This window comes from Tiliqua scincoides, chromosome 6 (genome assembly GCF_035046505.1).
Source record: "Tiliqua scincoides isolate rTilSci1 chromosome 6, rTilSci1.hap2, whole genome shotgun sequence".
Classification (NCBI taxonomy): domain Eukaryota; kingdom Metazoa; phylum Chordata; class Lepidosauria; order Squamata; family Scincidae; genus Tiliqua; species Tiliqua scincoides.
The window spans coordinates 60,542,450-60,567,830 of NC_089826.1; the positions used below are offsets into that span (position 1 = coordinate 60,542,450).

Sequence of the window (25,381 nt, forward strand, 5' to 3'; positions counted from 1 at the left end):
TCTTGGCCACTTGTTTTAAGTGGAATACCTCCAAGCAGCGCTTTTTGGAAAGTGCACCATCGGATATTCAGGGGTGCTCCTTTCCTTCAAAGCATAATTTTGCAGCGTTTCAAGCAATGATGCTTTCTTTACAATAAATGCTGCATATTCCTCTCCTCATGTAAGAAGGTGGGCCAGAAACAGAAGTCAAAACCAATAAAACTAGTACATACGTAGTACAGCATTGTTTTCAAAAGGATCACAGGTAGTTTTACCCAGGAATTGTAGCTACTAGTCAGAATCATGTGAGTACACTAAAGAGAAAGAGGTTAGGTGACACAGGAAAGATCTAAAATAAAAGAGAAAAACATAATATACCACATTGCCTTCTGTGAACTGTGTGGAAGGAACTGTAGACATAGGTTGCAAATTGTTTGGAGGCGTCTTTGAAGTGTCTGGAGAAAGCCTAGGTGGATGTTGTTGGCTTTCAGGCTCTGCTTTATTATCAGGGATGGGAGCAATCTGAATGGAGAGAGAAGCTTTGTGTATCTCAGGGACAGGGCGACAGGCAGGTGAGACAGGCCTCTGCGGAGGAATTACTGATGCTTCAACAGCCACAGGCTGTTTCTGTGTATGACAAGAAACACCACCAGCAGCATTTCGTGCCCGAGTTAATTTTAAGGCAGAGACTCTCCGTTTCTGAGACTGCTGCTTGTGGCCTTGACGAATGCCAGCTCTAATGCCAGCTATTGTTTTTGTGCTGGAAACAGAGGTCAGTGGCTTGGTGAGTTTTTGTGCATACGATACAGTGGTACTGGTCTTTTTAGCATGAACCGTCCTCCAAATAGACTCCTTGTTAGTACAGGACTCTGTATCAGGAGGACATTTCTTAATTTGTTTGGATGTTATGAACTGGGAGTTAATTTCACTCTTCTTGTAATCGGTTATTCCAGATCTACCAAAGCTTTCTTTCCTAGGAGGTGGTGGGGGTGCCTTATTTGCCAAAAGCATCCACGCAACAGAATAATATTACAGGAAAAAAGAAAAAGTAAAAGGTTAGCAAAAGCAAATGGTGTTAAGAAACGTCACTTTAAAATCAGACACTAAAGAAAATCCAGCCAAACTCATAGGCCATATTTTAAATCAGGCCTCAGCTTACTTCAACGGTCCAGATCTGAACATTTCATTTTAATATTTGGAAAACCAGACAATGTATTTATGAATGTGGTCAATTCTGACTTATTAATACAAAGTCATTATGTTTCTTTAGATCCACAGAACAACTTTAAAACTGCACAGAAAATTCAATTTTTAAATCATACACAAGATATACTACCACATCTAACACAAGTTTGGGATCAGTGGTTCCCAAACCTACCCTGGTCACTATGCCCTTATTTCACCACATGGACAAGACAGCCACCAGCACTTCCCTGAGATCTTGTGTGATCTCAGCCTGGACATGATGGTGGTGCCCAGGAGACCAGGAAGAAGAGGCCACCAGGGACATCCCCTTGCACCCCTTTTTGTTTACTGTGGTGTCCTGGGATGCCACAGTGCACAGTTTGGGATACACTGCACTAGACTTTCTTGAAGGAATAAATGCATGTCCTCTTAATGCTGACTTACAGTAATAGAAACAGTAAAAAATTAAACATACAAATATTTGAAGAATGAATGAAGGTTAACAGTGGGTTTTGCTCTTTGAAAGGAATTCTGTGCAAAGTAAGGCAATAGCTGTGCATCCAAAGCAGTAAACACATTCAAACATGTAGCCAAAACAACATCACAGCAAACACTGGTACAAGTAATGTTAGGAAAGATCCAGAAAAAAAAAAATCATTCAATGAGAATGGCCCCTACCTATTTTGCGAAATGCCAATACTGAACTTTAAGACCTTGCATACAAAGTCAAAGTGTGATTTGCAAACTGTGATCTGCCATTTTACCTGAACTGGCGATTTCTTTTCTTGTAGATTTGGCCGGACACTCCGAAAGCCTTTTGCTGCAAGAGAGGAGCTGCTAGTGTCTCCATTCAGTGTCTCTCTACTCCCATTGTTAAATGATCTCCAAGCTTTTATATGAAAAGAAATCCAAGCAAATTTATTTCTGATAGAGTTATTTTGATGATGCAATAATTTAAATAATATTTTATTCAAATGATTTGACTCTACGGAATATAGGCACTGGCACCAATATAAAAAATACTTAACATGAGCCAGCAACAGATGGCAGATCTATATGTTGCAGGGTACCCATAAAACATTCTTGGGTTCATGAACTGGCCAGACTTGCAGGAGAATGCTGTTTGTATGGACACAAGTGAGCTTGTGCAATAATCTTTTTATATCATGCTCTCTAAATCGGAGCTAAAGAGACTAGAATGTTAAATAAATCAGAATCAATTTAGTACAGTGTCAGATTCATTCATGCATTAGATGGGCTTTTATTTTTATATTTAAAATTATTCTGTATGGTGCTTTACAAAGAGAGGTGAACAATTATAGCAGGATGCCACAAGAATTTATTTTAAAATCATGCCTCTAATCAACATTCCAGAAAAAAGTGGCATTGTGGAGTGCAAACAGTGTTGCAGGAGAATGGGATATAATTTGGACCGGATGTTAAGGTATATTTTATTTCAGCGTGGAGTTATAAGAAATTCACTAAAACTTTTAGCTAACAAGAAGGCTTGATAACTCCAGTGATCAATCTAAATTCCTCTATATTTTCCTGCAGCTTTCTAACTGAAAAAGGTTGAACACTTCCTATTCTTAGTTACTGAAAAACATTAGTGCCTAATGCAACAACTTTTGTGGTGAGTTGTCAGGATTTAAGCAACAAGACAGGAGCAAAAATGGTGCGTTATCCATTAAATAAAGCTTAGCAACAGACATCTCAGAAGGCCTTTCTAATGCAAAAGTTTTAGGCAAGTCTCAGTTAATAAGGTTTGTGTTGGGAGACAGTGGCAGGCAAATGCTAGCTTTCTTTATTGCATTTAAAAGTAATGCTATTATATTCACTCTTAATCATATGTACCTGAATCTGAAGATGGAGAATCAAGTCCTAGAAAAAGAAAGTATCAAAGTTAATGTGCAGGAAATTCTTGTAGCATTCTTACTACACAATATATTTGTGATGCTCAAGGAAATTCACTCACCAAAAGTTCATATGTTTTGAAGTAAACACTACTACAGGTTGGACCTCAGTATCCATGGGGATCCGTTCCTCGACCCCCGTGGATACCAAAACCCACATATAATTAAATCCAAGGGTTACAGTCCAACAGGGCCTCTAGATGCAATCAGAAGGTTGCGCAGCCTCTATGGGCCTCAGAAAGTTTTCCGGATATGACCAGAATGAGCTTCTAGTTGCATCTGGGTTGTCCCTCATCCCACTGCTGGTTTGGAACCCTTGACAACATAGACTTATGTCGTACAGTGGGTCCTCTTTATCTGCAGGTTTGTTACCCACTGTGGGTTCCAAACCCATGCAGGTTCCAAACCTGCAGATAAAGAGGATCCACTGTACTACATAAGGCTAGTTTGCCAAGGACAAAATCCTAAAGGCTGCAATCTTAAGCATGCTAACTTTGTGTAAGCTTCACCAAACTCACTTTCTAAGTAAACATGTACAAGACTGGACTACAATATTCCTTCTGCTCTTTCTGCTTGGCCAATGCTTCCTCTGACTTTGATTAGTCCAGTGATGCCACAAACACCAGCGAGTTTGTCCAACACAAGAACACTCCAGCAACAGTAGTAATATGGCAAGAAGGTGACTGAAAATACAGATGAACAGTTTTCAACAATCTCACGTGAGCTCTCAGACCAGAGTACCAACTAATCACCATCCTACAGTGCTGGCCTAGAAACTAGTCCAACCCAGGGCATGGAGATAAAACCTTTGTTTTCCTTCGCCCAAAGACATAAAAGCAGGTTTCCTTCCCAACCCAATTTTCTTTCTTTTTTAAAAATACTCTTTAGAGAGACTTTTTGTTTACTCTGCTTTTCATTATAAGACAATCCTCGCTGGATCAGGACAAGGGCCTATATAGCTTCCTATATCTCACAGTGGCCCACCAGATGCCCCAGGGTGCACTCAGGACCACAAGTATACTGTTGCCATACTCTAGCATCTGGCATTCAGAGATGGGCTACATCTAAAACCAAGAAGATGCATATAGACATAGTGGCCTGTAACCTGTGATGGTCTTTTCCTTCATAAATCTGTCCAAATCCTTTTAAAACCACTGTTCCTGAATCACTGTTGGCTACTTCTCTGTTCTCACCAGTCTGCCATCACTATGCTGAAGAATAAGCTGTAGTCTTTATAGCTAGTTCAAGATGAGTTCAATTAAGACAACTGTAGCAGAGAAAGTGGAAACAGCATTACTGAACCAGAAGCAGAAAGGGAAAGCAAATATCTGGGAAATGCTTCATTGTCCTGCTCCCAAAATCCATTCTCTCTTCCCAAGGGTGGTAGTGGTGGTGGTGATGGGGGGTCATGTGCATGCCAGCAAACAGGAAAAGCAAAGACAAGACAAGCAGTAGAGCAATTTAATTTGTAACTATAGAAGTGTTAAGACTGGAAGGTGATCTGTGTTGTGGCCTGGTTGGCTATGTGCCAGAATAAACATCTGCATTTCAGTGGTCTACTACAACAGTAAGAACATTGAAGTGCAGATTGGGTGAATGGAAGGAAGCCAAGGGCCACACTTCTATCTTTCCTCTGAAGAAAAGCTGTCAGGAAGCAGACCTCCTCTCCCCAATGAGAGTTTCTGAAGTGGCAATGGTGGAATTAGGCAGATTCTTAGGCAGGAGGCATCCGGTGGAGCAGGGCTCAGAATAAATGTAATTATGCCTCTCTTCTCACAGCTGGCTCTTAAGTGTTTCTGGTATGAAGAACAAACCCTCTAATTTGTGGCTCTGACTTAAGCTGTGTAAAAGAATAGTGAAAAAGTCTGAGACCGTAAGGCACAATCCAGTAGATTTTTTACTTCCAACTTTTGTTAGCTATGACTACATGACAGCACTGCTCTGTAGACTTCAGCCTTTTAATGAAAGGCAGTGTATTAAAAATGACAATGTCCTTAACAAATGTTGCAATTTAAGTATTTGTAGACAGTCATTATTTTAAGATGTTTTTTCTGCTGCCATTGCTTTAGATCAGGGATCACCTCATACTTTTCAGTACAAGAGCCACATCGTATATTATATATATGTTCAGGGGCTGAAAAAAAACTAGTTTTATATTAAATAAATAACATGACATGAATGAATATATTTTACTTGGATCTTGTTTGTAAGCAGTATGATATGATTTTACAAATATCAATCTTTCTAGCCCACCCATACGTATTGCTGCCTTCCTAGGGGGAGGTGTCAGCAGGTTGCTGGTATTTTGCTACCCAATGAGCTGTGTTAACTTTTTTTGTTAAGTGGAAAATAAATAAAAAAACAATGTCAGGACATCTGCCCACAGTTTGATTTTAATTTTTTTTTTTCATATAAGCTGCACCCCTAGCCCTTTACCCTCTCCCTCCCTTGCTTTGGCCACCTCCCAGTCAGTGCGTGAGGCTCAAAAGCTACTTCTCCAAAATCTACCCTTAAGGGAATCCCCACAGGCACAGAGCCTTCTGGGGTAATCTTCCATGGAAGCATCTCCCCGGTGCAAGGCTCTGTGGTTATCTAGCATGTCAGCAGGCTGCTGTAACATTAACGCTTCCCCACCACCATGCTGCAGGCCAGGTTAACTCTTCCAATAGGCTGGATGTGGGCCCCGGGCTATAGTTTGGAGACTCCTGCTTTAGGCTGATGGACTCAAACGCGTACTTACAACACAGTTACCTTCCTAGGAAAACTATATAATTTGGTTACAATGTTCCTGTTTAGAAATGTCCTGCACTAGTAGATGATTTTTAAGATTACTATAAGATCAACTGCTATGTATTTGTTTTAAGGATTACTCTAAAAATGTTTCAGCTTTGTATTTTTCTTTCACATCTTATTGGACTAAGATGTCATGAGGATTTATGCAGGGGTGATTCAAGTGGATCTATGGTTTCTATCAGTGCAGATCAAATTGGCATGGCTTGTGCACCCCCAGTAATCCCACATTTTTGAGCTTTGCGCACCAACCGGAGCAAGGGAGGCAGGCAGGTGTAGGACATCACTTGTCAGTTGGTCACTTCCCTTCAGCCTAGCATTCAAAGCAGCTACCTGAATCAGAGCCCAATCCTGTGGTTGGCGGCACAGCTGCGTGCCGACGAGAACAGTCACAAACATGCCGCAAGGCACATTTGTGGGGCTTACCACCTGACCTCCCGTCTGTGCCAGCCTAGCGCCAGCCGGTGCTGAGCTAGTGCATGGCAGTCGCCCGGGTTTCGCGGCTCGGCGGTCTCCTGGACCCCCGGTCTGTGGAATGGGAGGCGGGGGCATGGACAGGGGCTGGAGGAGGCATTCCGGGGACGGGGGAGGCCGGCAGGGGCATGGACGGGGGCAGAGGGAGGCATGCCAGGGGGCGGGTGGCAGGCATGTCGGGGGGAGGGAGAGAGGTGGATTTGCGGAGCTCTGCTCCGCAGGATCCAGGGCGCTTGTCCAGGGCTGTGTGCCCTAAACGAGCACCTTTACTTTAGTGCCGACCTTTTGGCTGGCACTAAAGAAAGTGGCCCCACTGCAGGGCTGGTTACCTTACTCGGGGGAAGGGTACAAACGTCCCCTTCTTCCGAGGTGCCTCCCGCGGTAGCACGGGAGGCGCAGGATTCGGTGGCAGCCCTCTTTGGAGCCGCCGAGCCTGGGTGCTGCGGAGAGCTCAGGATTGGGCTGTCAGTCACCTGGCTGATCCAGTCCTGGGCTTGTAAGTGTAGTACAAATATTTAACAGTGTAGCACAAATATTTAGCAAGCATACATTTGTCCTATCTGAAGGGAAGCACAAAACAGTGGGAATGAGTGGGGCAGAATTTGGCCCATAGTAACCTGCCTAGTGGGTTTGTTTTCTTAATTATTCCAAATTAAGGAGCATCAATAAAAGTAAATCTTTTCCAGCCTCAAGGGAGTTAACTAAGGCAGCAAACCTAAACACATTTACTAGATAGTAAGCCTTACTGGACACACCGGAACTTTTTTCTGAGTAAACACGCACATAATTGCACTACAAAGGTGCTTGGGGAGACACCATATCTATTGATAAGGTCACAGACTGAGAGCTTCTTGTCAAGGTGCCTTTCCCATGGAGATTGATTTCAAACCCTGCCCCATTGTTAACCTTCAATTAATTGTGCAAGCGCATTTTAAAATGCAATGTAGAAAATTTTAAAGGACTTATTTTATGAATCAGTCTTTTTAAAGGGAGCTAAATTGTCATAGTTGAAAAACTGTGTTTTCATGGTGAATATGTCCTTTACAAATTTCCTATGATGCTGCTTGCTTAGAAAAGAGTTACCAATCATGCACAAATTAAGTGGAATCATGTTTCACCTCTGCTAAACTATTCACAGTCCAAGAGACTGAAACACAGGTAATCAATATTTATGGCTCCATTAAAATTACACTCTGAAAACTAAACTTCAGAGTTAGCTATTTTTGTCTTTCTTTTTTTTTTTTTTAAGTTTTAGCATTGCTTTATTAGATAAGGTAAACAATGCCATTTTTTCTTTGCAGTGTATAATTTTCTATAGTAGTTTTTACAGAGCAACTAGATATGCAAATGCAAACAGATTTATCATAACTTTTATCTTAACTGTACTTAAACTGCATAAGCGATAAATGCTAAGTAGCAGAAAATGTCTTCATGTTAATAGATGCTTATCTAGAAATGTTAGATTATTTCGCAATTAGTTCTGTACACAGTGATGTTTGGGAAAGTGATGTTTGGTACTTTAACATTCTTTTCTTTTGCATTCTTAAAATGCAAATAATTAAAAATACTTTTTAATGTTAGCAAAATGGTCTAAAACCTTTGAGAAAGGCATGATCGTTTATCACTATGGCATTATAAATGTTTAACAGAGATTAGCTTTTTCCAGCTTGACAGTTTCTACAGCAAAACTCATCCAAGTGTGAAATTTAATGGCCAAACTCCTTAATTTCTGAAATCTAGTTTCTATTGTCTAACAAAAAGGAAAGGCATTTTCAACCCAATATGCTAAAGTGCAGTCAAAATATTGTGCAGCTATATTGCTTCCAGTAAGATGAAAATATGTGGAAGCTATACAAATGTATTGAAACATTCTTATATCCTGGGCTATACTTATGGGTATATGAGATTTTTACACTACCATTTTAGAGAGAACATTATGGTAGCTCTTTATTTTACCCTCCCCCAGGATTTTAAATACTATCTTTTTTTTAAGATGAGAAATAAGAGTGATGAAACAGAAAAGTAAAAAGGTAGTATTTGCAGCTCTTCAAAAGTCTTTGGGCATAAGTCCTAAAGTACTTTTGTGTGTGTGTGTGTGTGTGTGTGTGTGTGTGTGTGTGTGTGTGTGTGTAGTTCTAGTACAGTTGTGTGTAAGCTAGTATGATTCTCTCCTATTTAAATAAAAGTAAAAAGTCGTGGGAGGTGAGAAATCATGGTTCTCTGCATGATCAGCTATCAGTAGAGAGCAAGGCCCCAGCTCACATATTCTTTGAAGTGGACGACACCAGCCAGGATACCGGCCCACATTTCCACCATGAGATGATCACTGCTACTACTGGTAACATATGAGCTGGGGTTAATTGCCCAATACATGAACTAGTTAAACAGAAGATGCTTGGATTTAAGTGGATTTACAGTCCACTCAATGCTCTAACAAAGTGAGACCAAAGCACCTTCTGGGCTGGGGCAGCATTATCTTCTGACGCTTCAAAGAAGTCTTTGCATGCTGTACATCGATTTTTGGGAGGTGAGAGATAGGCTTGAAGAGAAGAGGGTGCCACCTCTGGACAGTGGTTCCCAGATCCAGGTTCCCGAACCAAATGAGAGTCGCAGAGTTATTCTGGAGAGTTGCAAGAAGCACTTCATTGCTGCATCATTGGAGACTCTGAGGGTCTATAGCGCATGCGTGCTGATCTTCTCACTTCCCCCCATTCCTTCACTTTTGTACCCATTTTCCCTTCCCCCTCTTTTTTTTAGCCTTCCTCCTCTATCTTTGCCTCCTTGCCCCAGTAAGGTTCAGCAAACCTTTTCCTTCTCTCTCCTGCACATGCGCTTCAGGAGCCACTTTCATGCCCTTTTTCTCCCTCCCCATTCTCTGTTTAGCAATCCTCCTCCATCTTTGCCTCCCTGACCCAGTAAGCTTCCCTTTACGTTTCCTCCTCCCTCTTCTCTGCCCACATGCAACTCTCATTTGCAGCTGTACAGCAACTAGATATGACTAGATGCAAAGGAGGCGTCTCTACTTTCAGGATGTGTGTAGGAGCGTGAATTTCAACAGAGACAATACAATGAACAGTGCAAACCTATATGGCTACAGAGAACTTGGGAATAGAGGGTGAAACTCTGGGTGCTGGGGGGAATTGAATTAGTGGGGATATCTGGGGGATTGGTGTTGGGGAGCTATTATAGTAATTAAGGGATGAGGGGAGTGAAAATTAGGGGAAATCTGGGGGTCAATATTGGGGCTATTATGGGGTGCAGGGAAGAGTTGGGGTGGAAATTAGGGGGTGAAAATGGGATAGATTGGAGAAACTCAGGGGGAGGGGTATACTCAAGTATAATTGATATCGGTGGGCTGTAATGCGACTGTATCAGAAGGGGAAGCCTTTGGGGTTGATATTGGTGGGCTTTATTTTATTTTAATTAATTACCCAATTTTGTTAATTATTTATTAGTAACATGGACCAACTCCATGGGTCACAAGATGACTGAAAAATTGTATTTAGTGTTATGGTCAAAAAAGTCTTGGAACCACTGTCTTAAGAGTTACTATAACTTAATGGCATTTCTGATAGAGATTTTCTTGGCCTGAATCATTGACTGAACTCCATTGGATTCATTAACTAAACCCCTCGAGTGAGACTTTCTCTGGATCTTAGTTTGTCCACACAGTAAAGCAAGGAATTGGCAATGCTATCATGAACATTAGAGCCGGAACAATGGATTGTGATGGGGTTGTTCAGCAAAATCCCGCATGGCCCTTACATATTTTTGAGTGGAACTCTTTCCTGAATGACCAACATTCATTTACTATACTTAGAGGTGTCAGAGCTGTAGCCTCCCTCTGAGAAACACATCCTTTGATATGATACTTTGATCTATGTATTGTTCTGTTCAGTGTTAAAATGCATATCCATTAGTGTAGAAAACTCCCACATGGATACAATCTACGATTTAATCACTAGACCAAAAACATTTAGTGGCAACAGAATAATAGCAGTAGAAGTCATATGGGAAAGCCACTTAGTTGTCTTCACTATGAATCTGCATAACACTATACGGAAACATAAACACAATGGCATTCAAGTGAGGCGCTCCACGGTTATTAATAGTTATACCTGCGGTCAAAAGGTTTGGAGAACTCTGAACTCTCTTCACGGCAGTCAATTTGACAGACATGGCAGCACGTTTGCGAGCACACCCACCACTATCTGAAAGCACAAAATGACACAGACACAGGCCCACGACAGACAGCAAGCACATGCAAAATTATTGCATGGTGTTAAGAGAGATATGCAACTATAGACAATAATTCATGCTAGTTAGATTGCTGTTGATCCTCAGGGATTTGTACCAAAGGGTTGTGGCTAATTAATAATGTTGTTAATGTTCAGTTAGTCTCCCTTTAGCAAGTAGGCTGGTTGCCTGCAGTCTCATTCTTCAGTTTAGCAAGGAAGTTGCTTTGTTAAAGCAAGAAAGACACACACTTCTAGTGTGACTACGTCAAAACTAAGGTGCAGTAATGGGGACATGGGGCTGCTATTTTCATGGAGTTCTCCCTATCTGCAGTTTCCATATCCATGGAAGGGGAACAGAAGCCCCACAGATATGGAAGGATGCCTGTACACTATACAACCCTATTTAAATACGTATATACACAAGGCTATTGTCTGGATTTTTGGAATGTCAAACAACCTAAAAGAAAGAGAAACTTGCAAATTTTTTATTTAAAATAAATCCTAAATATTTTGGAATAATTAGTCAAGTAGCACTGAAAAATTATTCCAGTACATCTTGAACCAACTTTTAATTGCTTAACATAAGGAGAGAAAAGGCCATGAACGGAGGTTATAGATGAAGTGTATCAATCCAATAGGATCGGACCACACATTGCTCACATCCTAGACAAATTAGAATCAAGACCCCTTATATTTTTTGATCATATGTTGAGCATACCAATATCACATTCAATTATCAAGAGTTGACTATACTCTTTTGCCTCCCAGGTTTAACTTATTACATTTTTTCAATTCGCTGTATTTTCTTTTTACAACAGTGACTATGGAGTACATGGAGGCAGCCAGTGGAGTACATGGAGCTCTTGATTGTGTTCCCCAAAATGCAGAAGATATTACCCAGGTTATGGGCTGCGAAGCTGTTTATATATGCCTCCAACAAAAATACAGGCAGCTCAGCTGGGTACATCAGAACATTGTCTAGTTTGCCTCCATGGCTGAGCCAGTTCTGCAAAGCTAAAAATACTTAAATTAAGGGTAGCTAGCTCCACTATCCCTTCAACATTTGGGTGCTTTAGGCCCCATCAAAATCCTCTCAAAGCAGTATCTATCATTGAGCAGTTATATTTAACGTACACCACTTTACGTGGCCCTTTATGTGATGAAAAGGATAGCATGATACCTAACTAGCTTTGAAACTGCTAGCCCTGTGATTCAATATTTTCTGTACATTCCTGTGTACAAAATGACAATCTACATTTGAGTAAACTGATGGTAAGTTTCTACTGTGAGATTAAAAATCAGCTTTTAAGTTTCTCTGGAACTGAGAATAAGTTCTCACACCATTCACTGAAGAAAACACCATCATGTTCTGAAATGTGAGGAATGTCTAATAAGCTCAACATGGGTAGCAACTGAGGCTCCAAGATAAAATCATAACAGTATCTTGCTTTAAACATCTGGCTATCATCCTTCCCAAATGCCTAGGCTTATGGCACACTTTCAGTAGATAATCATGTAATTTTCAAGTGTTTTGACTGCTGAGTCCTAACTCTCTATCAGGTCAGGGAAGCTGCATGCATGGGACATCGCTACTGAAGCTAAAGGAAAACTCATTTCATTGCTACAAAAGACTTTGTGAGAACGTAAGAACAGCTCTGCTGGATCAGGCTATAAGCCCATCTCGTAGTCCAGCTTCCTGCATCTCACAGTGGCCCACCAAATGCCCCAAGGAGCACACCACATAGTAAGAGACCTGCATCCTGGTGCCCTCCCTTGCATCTGGCATTCTGACATATCCCATTTCTAAAATCAGGAGGTTGCATATAAACATTATGGCTCGTAACCCTTAATGGATTTTTCCTCCAGAAATTGGTCCAATCCCCTTTTAAAGGCATCTAGGCCAGATACCATCACCACATGCTGTGGCAAGGAGTTCCACAGACCAACCACATGCTGAGTAAAGAAATATTTTATTTTGTCTGTCCTAACTCTCCCAACACTCAATTTTAGTGGATATTCCCTGGTTCTGGTGTTATGTGAGAGTCTGACTTTGTGATCAAGTCAGAGGTTCTATGACATCAAAGGCAAGCAAACTTTTAAGGGGACAGAGCTGCTAATTATTTTCCAATAATTTAGGTCAACTGGTATGTCCAGCATCACTGATCTAAAATGCACTATCCATATTTGGCAAGAAGACCATGTTCTTTAATCTTACCATGAAGCCGATGGAATAACAGGGTTCCCATCAATGGGTAGAATATGAAGCAGTGATGATGGCAGGAATAAATCCTCAGTGTCCATGCTATACTGTGTTTATGAAATGTTTCTTAGAACAACTTTCCATAAGTTGCCTGCACTTGCTTTTACCGTTGCTAGGCTACAGAAACATTTTAGTTAAATTGCAAGAACTTTGTACCATGGTGATGCAACGTTAACAAGTTAAGTTTCAGATTTTTGCAGCCTCCCAAAGCTTTGCATAGCTTTACCATGCCTTACATTTATGTCTTTATTATTAAGCAGTTGGCTCCTTTAATCAATTTTAAATTAGATTCATTTATCAAGCATATTGTCCTTGCATATTTCTGCCTAAAATATTTATGAGAATTCACAAAAGGATTATTTAGCAAATTAACTTTGACCCACACACACACTCACACACATTATCCATCTTTGGAAAAAAGGCAAAACTGAGTCTGCCAAGACATTTTTGGGCAAACAGGCATACACTCACAATGTAAATTATTTGAAATGTTGTCTTCTTAGAAGACACCAGGTTAGACAAACAACCTGGTCTACAGCCTAGTTTAAGTAGAAATATTTCAATTTTAGCCAATTTAGTTCAGAGGTTAAATTTCTTTTTACCACTGTATAGTAATCATTATTTTTAGAGATCAGCCAGCTATACAACTTCCAAAACACATTTTATATGCTAGATATTTCATGCTACATAGTCTTGCAAATTTAAACATTTTTAAAAACTTCTGAGTCTACTAAGATGGAGAAAAAATATAGCACTTGGTTGTGAAACCAAAGCACTCTGTGGATTCTCTTTGATTAATAGGGCCAAACTACACTCTATGTTAAACATGAATTTGACCTTCTTTTGGTACTTTATTTAAAACACTTTATTGCTTTTAACCTAGTTAGGTTCTTCTCATGTACATAGTTCTTTTGCTATCCCATCTATGTATGTGCAGTCATCTTATTGACTGCCAGCTTTAGAAACACAAATATACATTCAATGCATATTAAAGATAGCAAAAAACAAACAAACAAAAATAAGGGTGAGAAGATCAAGGTCAGAGGGCTAGGAGATCTGTGGGAACAGCACTAGGAGCTCCAGGAAGGAAACAGGAAAATTAGAGATCCAATTCCAGAACAGGAAGAGTTCCAAAAGTTGCTCAGCAAACTAGTTCAGGATTCCAACCCTGAAATCTAAATCAGCTTGATTAGACCTGTTCAGATCTCTTCTGTGGACTCATACAGAATCCTAAAGCTTTCAGTAGTCTTGGCTAGGATGTACTTAACACTTTTAGAGTCAAATTATTGCTGTTTGTGGGCTTTGCAATGTATTATGAGTCAGAAACAGAGTCAATCAATGAGTAATCATTATCCTCTGGTGATCTTAGCCAAAAGTCAATAGGGATAGTTTGTGCTAGCTGGAGCTCCTGTCATTAGGCACCTTACTGTTCTAAGCTTTGGGGCATGTTGCAGTCTGCACTGAGTTGTCAGATCTGGGACAGGAAGGAGTATGACTGGATACTTATCTGCAGCCAGAGGATATATTTGGACCATCCCTTTGAGCCCTTCCAATCTATAATTTCAAGACTGGAATAATCTCTATAGGATGAAGTAGATCTATGAGAACTGGAAAATTTCCCTTCAATAATGTACAGCTTAAGCAATAGCATGATCTAACCCAAAATAAACGCTATCAATTTCCATGGGAGAGATTTAAGCATGTGGTTAATATTGACAATAATGGCTTCTAAGTACCGTTCTTGGTAATATATTGGCTTCATCCAAAATATTCCTAGTAGTCTAGGACTACAGAAATTGCATGGGAGGGGGCAGGATCTAGTGGAAACCTCCACCACTGCATACAGGCCCAGATACTGATGTGGTTCTTTTTATGTGGTTCTTTTCATTTTTTTTTGAAATTTCTATGCTCTTATATTACTGAGTACACACCAGTTTTGCAACAGCAGATTCAGTCCTTCAAAGTGCATAACTTCAGTGAATTGTGCTCCATATTTGACTATAATTGCGTTGGGGCTTCTTGAGCCCCAGCGCCCTTTACCCAGCCCCTCCCTGCACTGGGTTGCAGAGGTGGGAAGTTCTAGGCAGTGGATTGGCACTGGACACTTGGGAGAGCACTCCAGCCAGCTCAGTCCTGAGTGTCTTTTGAGCCCCACCTGCCTGCCCTTTTATCAGTTTATCAAGATTAGCTGGTTGCCTCCTTTGGGAGCCGGGTGGGAATTTTTTGTTGTCACTTTGATTGGCCTTTGGGTGGCAGTTTTTTTGCCTACCCCAAACTGTCTTGTGGAGGCAGGCTGTAGTGTGAGTTTTCCCTGTTCTGGCAGGTGATATGCTGCTTGGGTAGGCAGGAGTTGGACTTGCATACTTCCTGAGGTAAATAAGGTCAAGAAATAGGTCAGGACAGCTCTTACAATGCTTGTCTGGGTTGGAAAGGCTGGCTGACTTGTTCCTTGACTGGTCTGGCAATCACCAATGCATGGCTTGGCCTCTGTGGGTTCTTGCAGACCAGCTGCCTCAACCCTCCAGGGTTGGCAGTAATAGGATCACCCAGTCCTCAGACTGGGTGATGCCTTGAGTCAGGTAGTGATACTTGTTTGGGAATCGGGGGAGACAGACAGCCTGTGCAGTTTCCCCCATGTATTAGGCCAGCATGTCTAGAGGGTTATAATTAGGTTTCCCCCTGCTGCAGGTCTGTTTGTATTCAATAAAACAATTATATCCCAAGCCTCTGTCTCCTGTGCTTTATTGCGGGGGGGGGGGGGTGCCAGGGTAATTTCAAAAGCAGTACAAACCTCATCCACTACATAAATTAGGTTGAAGTGAAAGTTAGTTATTTTCAAGGTTCAAACATTTTGGCTGGCCTTGGTAATTGGTCATTATTTGTGATTGCTACCAATTCTGCTCCTCTCCAAGTTCTCTGGCACAAGCAAAAGATTCTGGGGAGAGAATGAGTCAGTCTTTCACTTCACACCAGGGATTTGAGACTCTCAGAAGCAGTGGAAAGGAGAGATTCTTCTTTCTGTTTCTGGATCCCGTACAAAGTTCTGTGTAATTTAGACTGACCCTTCCTAAGAATTATCTGTGCATTCCAGAGGGAAAGAGTCTGTCTCTCTCACTCAGAGTGAGTGACATATCCTTCTCTTCCATCTGGGGGCAGATGGACACCATACTAATAAACATACTAATTTTAAGCAGGGTGAATAAGCAACAACAGATCTATTTTAGAACCAAAAAGTACATCTGAAACACAGCTCCTTATGCATGCTTGTCTTGTGTTAAGACTCTATATATGTGTACTGAACTTCAATATATTTCACTAAATACCTGAATACATATTGAAATAAAACATGCATGTATACATATATTTATATAAACGCATGTATTTAAACATACAGTCACAAGCCTAGACAGACACAGAACATTCATGTACACATATACACGTGTTTTAAAGATCCTATGTGAAGCAATTTAGGATACTACTGCCTTAAATCAGAAACATTTGCTTCAAGAAAAACTTCACACTCCCTGCCTCCAGCATGCCTCGTAGAAGCTGCATACCTGTATTCATTTTGACTCTGGGAGATCTGCTTCTGAAATCTTCAGTTTTCCTGTAGAAAACAAAAATGATCTATTACTATATCACATGTCAATAAAATAAAGTACAGAAACAATGCATTTTGGGGCAATAGGGGAGACAATATTTCAATATGTATCAATATTTGCTGTATTTGGATCAGGTATTAAGAAAGAATAATATATTAGTTTCCTAAATTAACATTTCTCCCCGTCCCTCCCATCAGTGAACATGTTGAGGGGAGAAACATATTTTTGCGAAAAACATCATGTGGGTTTTAGCAAGTTTGGTTTCAAAGTGCTCATGTTGCTTTCTGGATCTGGTTAGTCTGAAGTGGTTATTTGTACTGGCACAATTGATTTCTATGCAGCAGAAAACACTGAGCACAATGACTGCTGAATCAGGCCCCCAACAGAGCCTGCCAAATGCTTAACATGCACTGAAAGCAAATTATAAATACATTCATCCAGGAAGTTGGAAGGACTTCAGAATCTGTGGTATTCCACTTGAGGAGTTGACACTCCATGGCATTCAAAACAAAAAACAAATACACAAATAAAGAGGAAGCAAGAAATGAAATAGCAACCAAAAAGGAGATGGAGTGATGCTATCTTAAGACTGATAAACTACCTAAGTTGTGACTGTGTTTATCACATCAAGTGCCAGAGCAGGTCAGGAAACCAGGTAAGTGCCATCGATTATATCGCAGTTGTTGACAAGGCTTCTACCTCCATCCCCCTATCACTTTGAGTAGGAACTGGGATTTGAAGGAAGTGTGTTGCTTCTGGTTTCTCTCAGCCTATCGGTATCAGGCTCTTTGGAATAAGTTGTTGCAATAGTAATAATAATTCCTTTAAGACCTGTGAAACCTTCAGTTTTTCCATGAAAGCTTCAGCACCACCTCTTAGCCCCCTGAACATACTGCAAATAAAGCAAGTGAAATAAATCCATATTATTTCCCATCCCCCATTTTTTGTCCACAGATGCTGTTTTCACTCCTAGTTATATTGTTTAAACTGAACTGCTGCCTCAACTGCTTTTATTTTGTATGTTCTACTTTTGTATGTTTATTGCATGCTTTTATTTCTTTACGTGTTGTTTTATAACATTTGGTAAGCTGCTTTGGGCATTTGCTTTGGCGGGGAAAGCTGCCAAATTTTTAAAATAAAATTTAAATTTTATTTTAATAAATAAATTTTTAAAAATTTTTAAAATAAAAAAATCTTCTCTAGCACCACTCTCTTCTCTTTACTGTCTCCTCTGTATCTATTTTAGATTGTAAGCCTCTCAGGTAGAGACCTGTCTTCTTTTTCACTGTTCAGTGCCATGCATGTAGATGGCAACAGAAGCAACAACATAAATACATACTGTCAGTGCTCTTTGCTAACAGTTCCAGAACTGTTGAATTTACAGAATATTCATTCATGTTATGAGGATTATGGGTAAATGTCTTGAGCTGTCATCTTGCAACTGACAGCCCAATCCTGAGCTGCCCTTTGCTCCGGGACTGCCACGGTGCCGAAATGGCTGCTGCAGCATAATAATAATAATAATAATAATAATAATAATAATAATAATAATAATAATAATAATAATACAGGTATTTATATATCGCCTTTCTTGGTCGTTAGATTTCTCCTCAGACTTTAATTCAAGGCCGTTTACATAGGCAGGCAATACTAAATCCCAATAGGGATTTTTACAATTGAAGAAGGTTCTGTCTTTCAAGAACCACAACATTTCAGATGGCTCTTTTATGATCTGGTATCACATTCTGGCCTCCATTTTCCTCCCACACAGGCTGACAGCAGCCAAAGAGCAGGTGGAATAACTCAGCATAACTTGGCTAGGCTTGTCAGCTGCTTCAAGGTCTCGCCATTCACGGTGCTGGTGGCCTCGAACTGGCGACCTTCGGATGTTATCTTCAGGCAAACGGAGGCTCTACCCTCTAGACCAGACCTCCTGCCCTATAATGGGATGAAGCAAGAGAGAGAAGCAAAGTGGAGCAATGTCAGAGGAAGGGATACTGTGCAGAGCAGGACCAGAGAAAGGGAATGAGCTGGGGCAAGGTAAGGGAGCAAGACCCTGAACAGAAGGGCAGCTGCAGGCAACAAGGGGATCTGAAGCCAGTGGGAGGATCAGTGAGATAGAAAGTGACTGGAGCTGGGGAAAGGAGAGAAGAGAACTATCATCGAGTGTGGAGACAGCAAAGTAGGGTCCAGTAAAGAAGGGAACCCAGATACAGGCTGGCAGCAAGTTTCAGGAGACACAGAGCCAGTGGGCCATGGAGAAAGCTGGAGAGTGCTGCTTGTAGAGTGCAGCAACCCACACAGCAAGTGGCTGGGACACAGAAGGCCCTCACTATAATTAGGAGAAGACATGCAATGCAAGAAGGGGGGGGGAGAAAATGGATTATCCTTACCTCATATCATATACACGGACATTAAAGGACAAGCAAACTGTGAGAGTTAAGATACTTATTGGGGGGGAAAGGACATCAAAGTAATCCCCCAGCCCTCAGAACAGGAACCTCACCCTGTGGGCAGGACAGAGGCCAAGGGAAAGATAGAGGTTAAATAATGAAAAGCTACAACATTGGGGCTTTTTAGCTTGGGGGAAAAGGCGATTAAGGAGGGACAAGACTGAAGCTGCAATTCTATCCACTTATCAGGGAGTGAGCTCCATTAACTTTTGGGAATTACTTTTGTGTAGACATGCATAGGATTGGGATACGAGACTTATAAAGTTATGCATGGTATGGTGAACGAGAACTTCCTTTCATATGATACTAGGGGCACAATTCTAAACAACTTGCCAGCACCAAGGCAATGCAACTCCAAGGTAAGGGAACAAACATTCCCTTACCTTAAGAAGGCCTCCGTGACTGCCACCTAACTGCAGGATGCAGCATATGCCCCATTGGCACGTAGTGTCAGTGCTGAAAAATTGGTTAGGATTTGGGCCTTAGTCATCTAATGAAACAGATTAGCAAGAGATTTGTTGTCACAAGATGTGGTGATGGCCACTAGCATGGAACTTTAAAAGAATATTGGACACATTCACAGAAGACAGGTCTATCAATGGCTATTAGTCATGATGGCTATGTACCATATGCCTTTGAATGCCAGTTGCAGGTAATGTATGGCAAGAAAGAAGTCTGCCTTTTTGTCCTGCTTGTGGCTTCCCAAAAGCAGCTGGGGGGCCACTGTGGGGAACAGGATACTGAACTAGATAGGTCTTCAGTCTTGAACCAGCAGACCGACAGAATGTCTTTGTGATGTCTTGTTTTGAATGTCTTTGTGAAGCGTATTCCACTTCTGCTTAACTCATACTTGGAGATTATCCTGCAGTATTTCTGGAGGCACAGAGAATACATTGTTGGATCAGATTTATTTTTTTAAAGAATTCATAAGAACAGCCCTGCTGGATCAGGTTATAGGCCCCTCTAGTCCAGTCTCCTGTATCTCACAGTGGCCCACCAAATGTCTCAGGAAGCGCAAAGACAACAAGAGACCTGCATCCTGGTGTCCTTGTGGGACAAGACCAATGCCCAGCATCCTGCACACAACAGGGCATCCACCGGCAGCTTCTTGGGGGAAGGGGACTTTTGTCCCCTTCCCCTGGGTAAGGCAAGTAGCCCCACAATGAGACTACTCAGTTCTGTGGCAACCCTTGGGCTGCTGTAGAATCAAGTGCCTCTGTGTCGGACCCGGAGGCTCTGGATGCGGAGGATCAGAGCTCCTCCAGTCCTATCTCTCTCCTGCCCCACGCCCTCCCCAGCACGCCTCCTCCCCATCTTCTCCCCTCTTCCCATTGCCCCAGAATGCCTCCTACCTGCCTTCCCTGCCCCCACCTACCTCTCTTCTGCCCAGCAATTTGGGCGGTCGTGGAGTGGTGGAGCAGCGGCAGTCCACTGGCGCTATTCCAGTGCCAGCTGGCGCTAAGCTAGCACCGGTGCTGGACCAGCACGTTTTTGACACTCAGCACCGGTAGAGGACTGGTGGTAAGAGCTCAGGATTGGGCTCTCAGTCTTTTAAATCTCTCTCAAACATAGGAAGAGAGAGGAAGAAAGGAAGTCTGTGGACTCTGCGATGCTCCTTTTGAAGGAAGGAAAAGAGGTCAGAGGAGACAATGAGCAGAGGAAGCCACAGAAAGCTCTTGCTTAAAAGGAATATGACCTGCAGCAGCCCTGTGAATGTCATTGAGTTCAATAGGAACTGCTCTCAGGTAACTCTTTGTATAGGATGGTAGCCCTAGTTTTCTATATTGATAGCAAGAAATACTAAATGCTAAAAAGAAAAAAAAACTCCAAAATGTCCAATAACAAAATGCCCAATGACAGTCAAGAAGATTGTTCCTAACTCAAGAAACTTCTATCTCCTTGCCAACATCAAAAAGTTAGTTCTCTTTCCAGAAAACAAGAAAGGTCATACAAGGTGAATAACAAAGAAAAGGGCAATTCTAGGAATCCAGGGAATGGCAAATAAAATTCCTTTTTATTCTACTAATAGGGAAAATATTACCAAATTGGCCCCCTGGAATTATCCAGATGATTTAAAGTTTAAAATGAATCCAATCTGCTTTGTTCTGTTTCAATCAAATGTCTTTGATTATAACACTGGTTTCCTTAACAGTCACAAATTATTCCTGAAAGCATTAGATTCCAAGAATGTTTTCTCGCTGCTAGAGGAGACAGCAATTTAAACTGTTTTCATGGCTGGGAGCTGAACAAATGGTGGCACCATCAAAACAGGCTATAAAAGCAACACTACACACAGAGCTTTAGCAAAGACGTGCTGAGTAAAGAACTCTTTGTACAGAAGGATGTCAACATTTTTTTTCCTGAGAACTTTGATTTGTTTATATAAACTCTACTTAGCTCAGCTAAAGCAATACACAATACATTTTCTGCTAATTGTATAATTATAAGAATCTATAGTAAAGGACATGTTGGGCTCCACTATAAAGATGATGTGACAAAAGATAGCCACAATGTCATTGACAACTTGTAGGCAATAAAATTGAGCTGAGACATGGGGTTCTGGCAGACTTTACTGCACCTCTTCTTGCACAGTTCAGGCCAACCCTCCCCTCGTTCCCATGGAGCCATGTGAGGAGCTAGTAAGGGGAACAGAGAGGGAACAATTCCTCCTGAAAAGGAATGTTGAAAGCTACAAGGCTTCAAGGCCCTAGTTCACTTTTGGTGATGTTGAGCCTGTCAGAGTTTTAAGGCAGTGGTGGGCAACTTGTGGCCCACACGCAGCCCATGGGGCTTCATGCATGACCCATAAGACATTTTGTTTACTGTTGTCCAAACACAGACTTGCCAAGATTCCGCTGGTCTCTATCCACATAGTTATTTTCCTACCTGTATTACTAATAAGACATCATATAAAGCAATGACACACGATGAACATGTTCAATTTCAATACAGCGGCTGACTGGTCACTCATATGGCCTACTCACTAGCTTAGCTTGCCCATCACTGGTCTAAGGCTTTCAAGTGAATAAGAAAAAGCAGACTTCTAGATAGATCTAGAGCAGGGGTCTCTAAACCCCGGCCCAGGGGCCAGATGTGGCCTGCAGCAAGCCTCTTTCTTGTCAAGCCAACCTCTTGTCCAATCAACTGTTTGTCCAACTGTTTGTCCAACTGTTTGCAGCAAGCCTCTTTCTTGTCAAGCCAACCTCTTGTCCAATCAACTGTTGGCAGCAAGCCAACCTCTTGTCCCCTGAAAGCCTCTGGCCCACTCAACTGAGCATGACCAGAACTGTGCTCTGATTGTGTCTGGAGGATGTTCTGAGGGCCAGAGGGGTTGAATGAATGAGCCCATTTATTCATTTATTCACTCATCTAAGTTCCATCTCTAATTTATTTATTTAAATTTTATATTTAAATTTTTTCCGGCCCTCCACACCATGCCAGATATTTGACGTAGACCTCTGGCCAAAAAGTTTGGAGACCCCTGATCTAGAGGACAGATTCAGACAAGTATCTGGCACTGTCCAAGGTAACAACACACATGACCTTTCCACAGAAGTGGCATCAAGGTTTGGTAAATCTGGGCTTGGGCCAGATGAGGTGTCCCTGAAACCTCAGAACCAATGGCAGCAGTACACTCAATGAACCACAAGAACCATGCTGTAGGACTCTGCCACAGTACATTCAGCACTGTCCTTTTCAGAAGACATTTCAGTTTTCCATGAATCAGTATAGGAGGGACAGGATTGGACCTTCTAGCCTGTCCCTGATCTCTGTGTGTGTTCAGCAGAATCTTTGAGCAGCATGAGTGCGTGCCCAACAGATAGGCATGCAGGCTCTGTTGAAAGGATTTGTAGCTCCGTTTCTTAGCTACTAAGCTAAAGTTGCTCTCATAGAGTACTATTGGGACAGACTGCAGTGTTTGCATTTTGTATTTGTAAACACAGATAGTATCACTCCCTTGCTATGATCCAGTTTGAGTTCTATTGTTGATGAACCTCTAATGATGACAGGACTCTTAAGATGGTGACTAAGCAGAACAGCAAAAGACAAAGCTGAATAATCATTAGCTGGAAAGAGAAATGAAAAAAGCTTGACAAATAGAGATGTGCCATGCTGTCATGTAGAAACCTCCAGGATAGAGTGAAATGAGAAATGAGAAATAAAGCTGCAAAATGCAAGTTAGAAATACAAGTGCAAAGGATGGGAAAGTCACATAGAAGGAAAAGCCAGAGTGCTGGGAAAGGACTTGGTCCTTTGGGTGTAAAACTGAGGAGTCAGATGGGAGATGAATTGTGCAGAAAAAGGACATGGGAGCAAACACAGCTTGTAATCTGTACATTTCCTAAAGCCAGGTCACACAAACCCTACTGAAATAAATCATTATTGGTGATTTGTATGCAAAATAAAGCTTGGAGTCACATCTTACAAATATCTTTCATTGTAATGAGCACACCTTCTCTGGATGTGCCACTTTTAAAAGTCTGACACATGCTGGACATGCTGATTTTATCTCTAAAACCATTGAGTAAGTATCTATGGAGGAGATGGGGCTTTGCCAAATATAGGATATTGCTCACATCTATATTTGTAGACACAGAAGAATATACAGGTATATGCATGCACAAAGAATTAAGAAACAAGTCTGTGGTTTGAGCTTTCCCTGACTCCCACCAAGTAACTGCAAAACATGCTACACTCCAGATTCAGAATTAATTTGCTGATTCACTGGAATGAACTACGATGTATAATTTATGAAACTCCAAGATTATGGTATGTAAAAGATTTTCCCATTTTCTTCTAACTGCCATAAAATGTGTTTATGTAACAGAGCTCACTTCAAGCTACTGCATGGAGAAGCAGACTTTGAGAGGCATGTTTCTTTTCACTTTAAAAGGACAGTGTATCTTAGTACAAAGTTATTTGAGCAGCTGTGTGCTAAAAGGTAACAATTTGATCCTTGACCTTTTGTACTGAAATCCCAAGTGGCAAACCCTGACTTTTAGGTGGATTTTCTCATTTTCCTGAAAAATAAACCATGTGCGAATGTCAGGCTGGAAAAGTCAAGGAAGTGACACACACTGACAGCATAATACATGCATTTTATGGGTTGTTTTTGCAAGTGCAAAGGCAGCCCTTTACAGTGAAGTGAATAAAAAGGTTCCTTTTATATTCCAAGCCCAACAAATTAATGTTTACTTAGCCATTCATTTGGGGATTTTAGGATGGTACACACAATTTTATTATGGTTTCAAAATTGAATGGGAAGAAAAGAACTTTTGAATAAATACATTGCCATACATTCACTGCCAAAAAAACTGCTTTATGTTTTCTGGCTTCTTTATGCTCCCATGCATGCTGTCATTATACAAAATTAATTGGACAGCCTTAATTCTTGCACGTAGCCTCTTGCTTTATTAACAAAGTTCATACTTTATTTTTACAGGATAAAGACAATTTTTAGTGGACATACTATGTCAGAAAGATCTGGTACATCCCAAATGAAGATATGTACCAACTGTCAATTAAGCAGCTACAAAAGGAAGGGTAAACACACACTCTTAAAAATGCAGAAGGTAGACAAGGGGTCCTTTTTCAGTTTCATTTGTGTTCATTCCCAATAGACACATTCCTCAATTCCCTCCCCCCCCCCAATTAAAATAATATAGCATTAGTAATCACTTTCCAGATTTAGATAACTCTGCCATCCTAGGTTTTTAAAACAAAATTGGCTTACTGTCAATTTATAGAGTGTTGCAGTGGCCAATATAGATTTAGTACAGACTGTAACAATGTACAACATGTAGTATCCTGTTTTGAAAGCTGGGTACTGCCAGTGCAGTAGCATAGCATCATGCTGCTACATTGAGCAACTGCTTTTCATACAGAAAGAACCAAGTCCAACTGACAGTAAAAAGGAGGTCTGATATCTGGGCTTGGGGAGGCCTCTGTCTGAGAACCTGGAGAGCTACTATTTTGAGTAGATAGTTCCAGGTAAGTTAAATCAATGGTCTGATTTGGTATTATCATGTTAAAAAAACATTTCTTATACTGTGTCGCTTAACAGGTTCGCTTCAGTTGTCATGTCCAGCTACAATTAAACAATGGTTTAGTTTTACTACCGCAAGCCTTGAGCTCTTGCACTCCTTCCTCCCTTTCGCACACAAGGTGAAGCAACTTGTAGCTTCCATTCCAGGTTTAACACAAACTGAGATTTGTCACTGCAGACAAACCTGGCAAACCTTAGGTTGTTCTAAGCACAGGTTTGTATATAAAACTAAGGAGAAAGATGCACATGGACTTGAGGCTTATGATAGGAACCCTAATCATGTCTGAACAGTTGATTAGCATGTCTGAACCTAGACACTGTCAGCCGCGCTAAAAAGAGGGGTCATACATTTTAGCTGGTCTTGGAAGGCAGTCAATGTTACCAGGTATGCCCCTCCCTTGATATCACATCTATGACATCATACTGCATTCTAGAAATGCT

The 25,381-nt window shown here is 41.2% G+C and overlaps 1 protein-coding gene across 33 annotated transcripts in view; it reads right to left on the reverse strand.

The window, feature by feature from the left end:
- Positions 1-25,381, reverse strand: part of SORBS2 (sorbin and SH3 domain containing 2) — a 327,753-nt gene that overhangs the window by 103,222 nt on the left and 199,150 nt on the right. For 22 of the 33 annotated variants that reach the window (XR_010794646.1, XM_066631534.1, XM_066631529.1 and 19 more), the window contains 4 exons: positions 16,397-16,446; positions 3,019-3,045; positions 1,929-2,053; positions 358-972 (listed from right to left, as the gene is read on the reverse strand). Coding sequence is in view for 30 of the 33 variants with exons in the window: in XM_066631534.1 (XP_066487631.1) it covers positions 358-972; positions 1,929-2,053; positions 3,019-3,045; positions 16,397-16,406 (777 nt within the window). In the remaining 3 variants the exon portion in view is untranslated. Of the gene's footprint in view, positions 1-357; positions 973-1,928; positions 2,054-3,018; positions 3,046-16,396; positions 16,447-25,381 lie in introns of those variants that run through there. The other 11 variants (XM_066631552.1, XM_066631548.1, XM_066631559.1 and 8 more) reach the window with 6 other exon arrangements.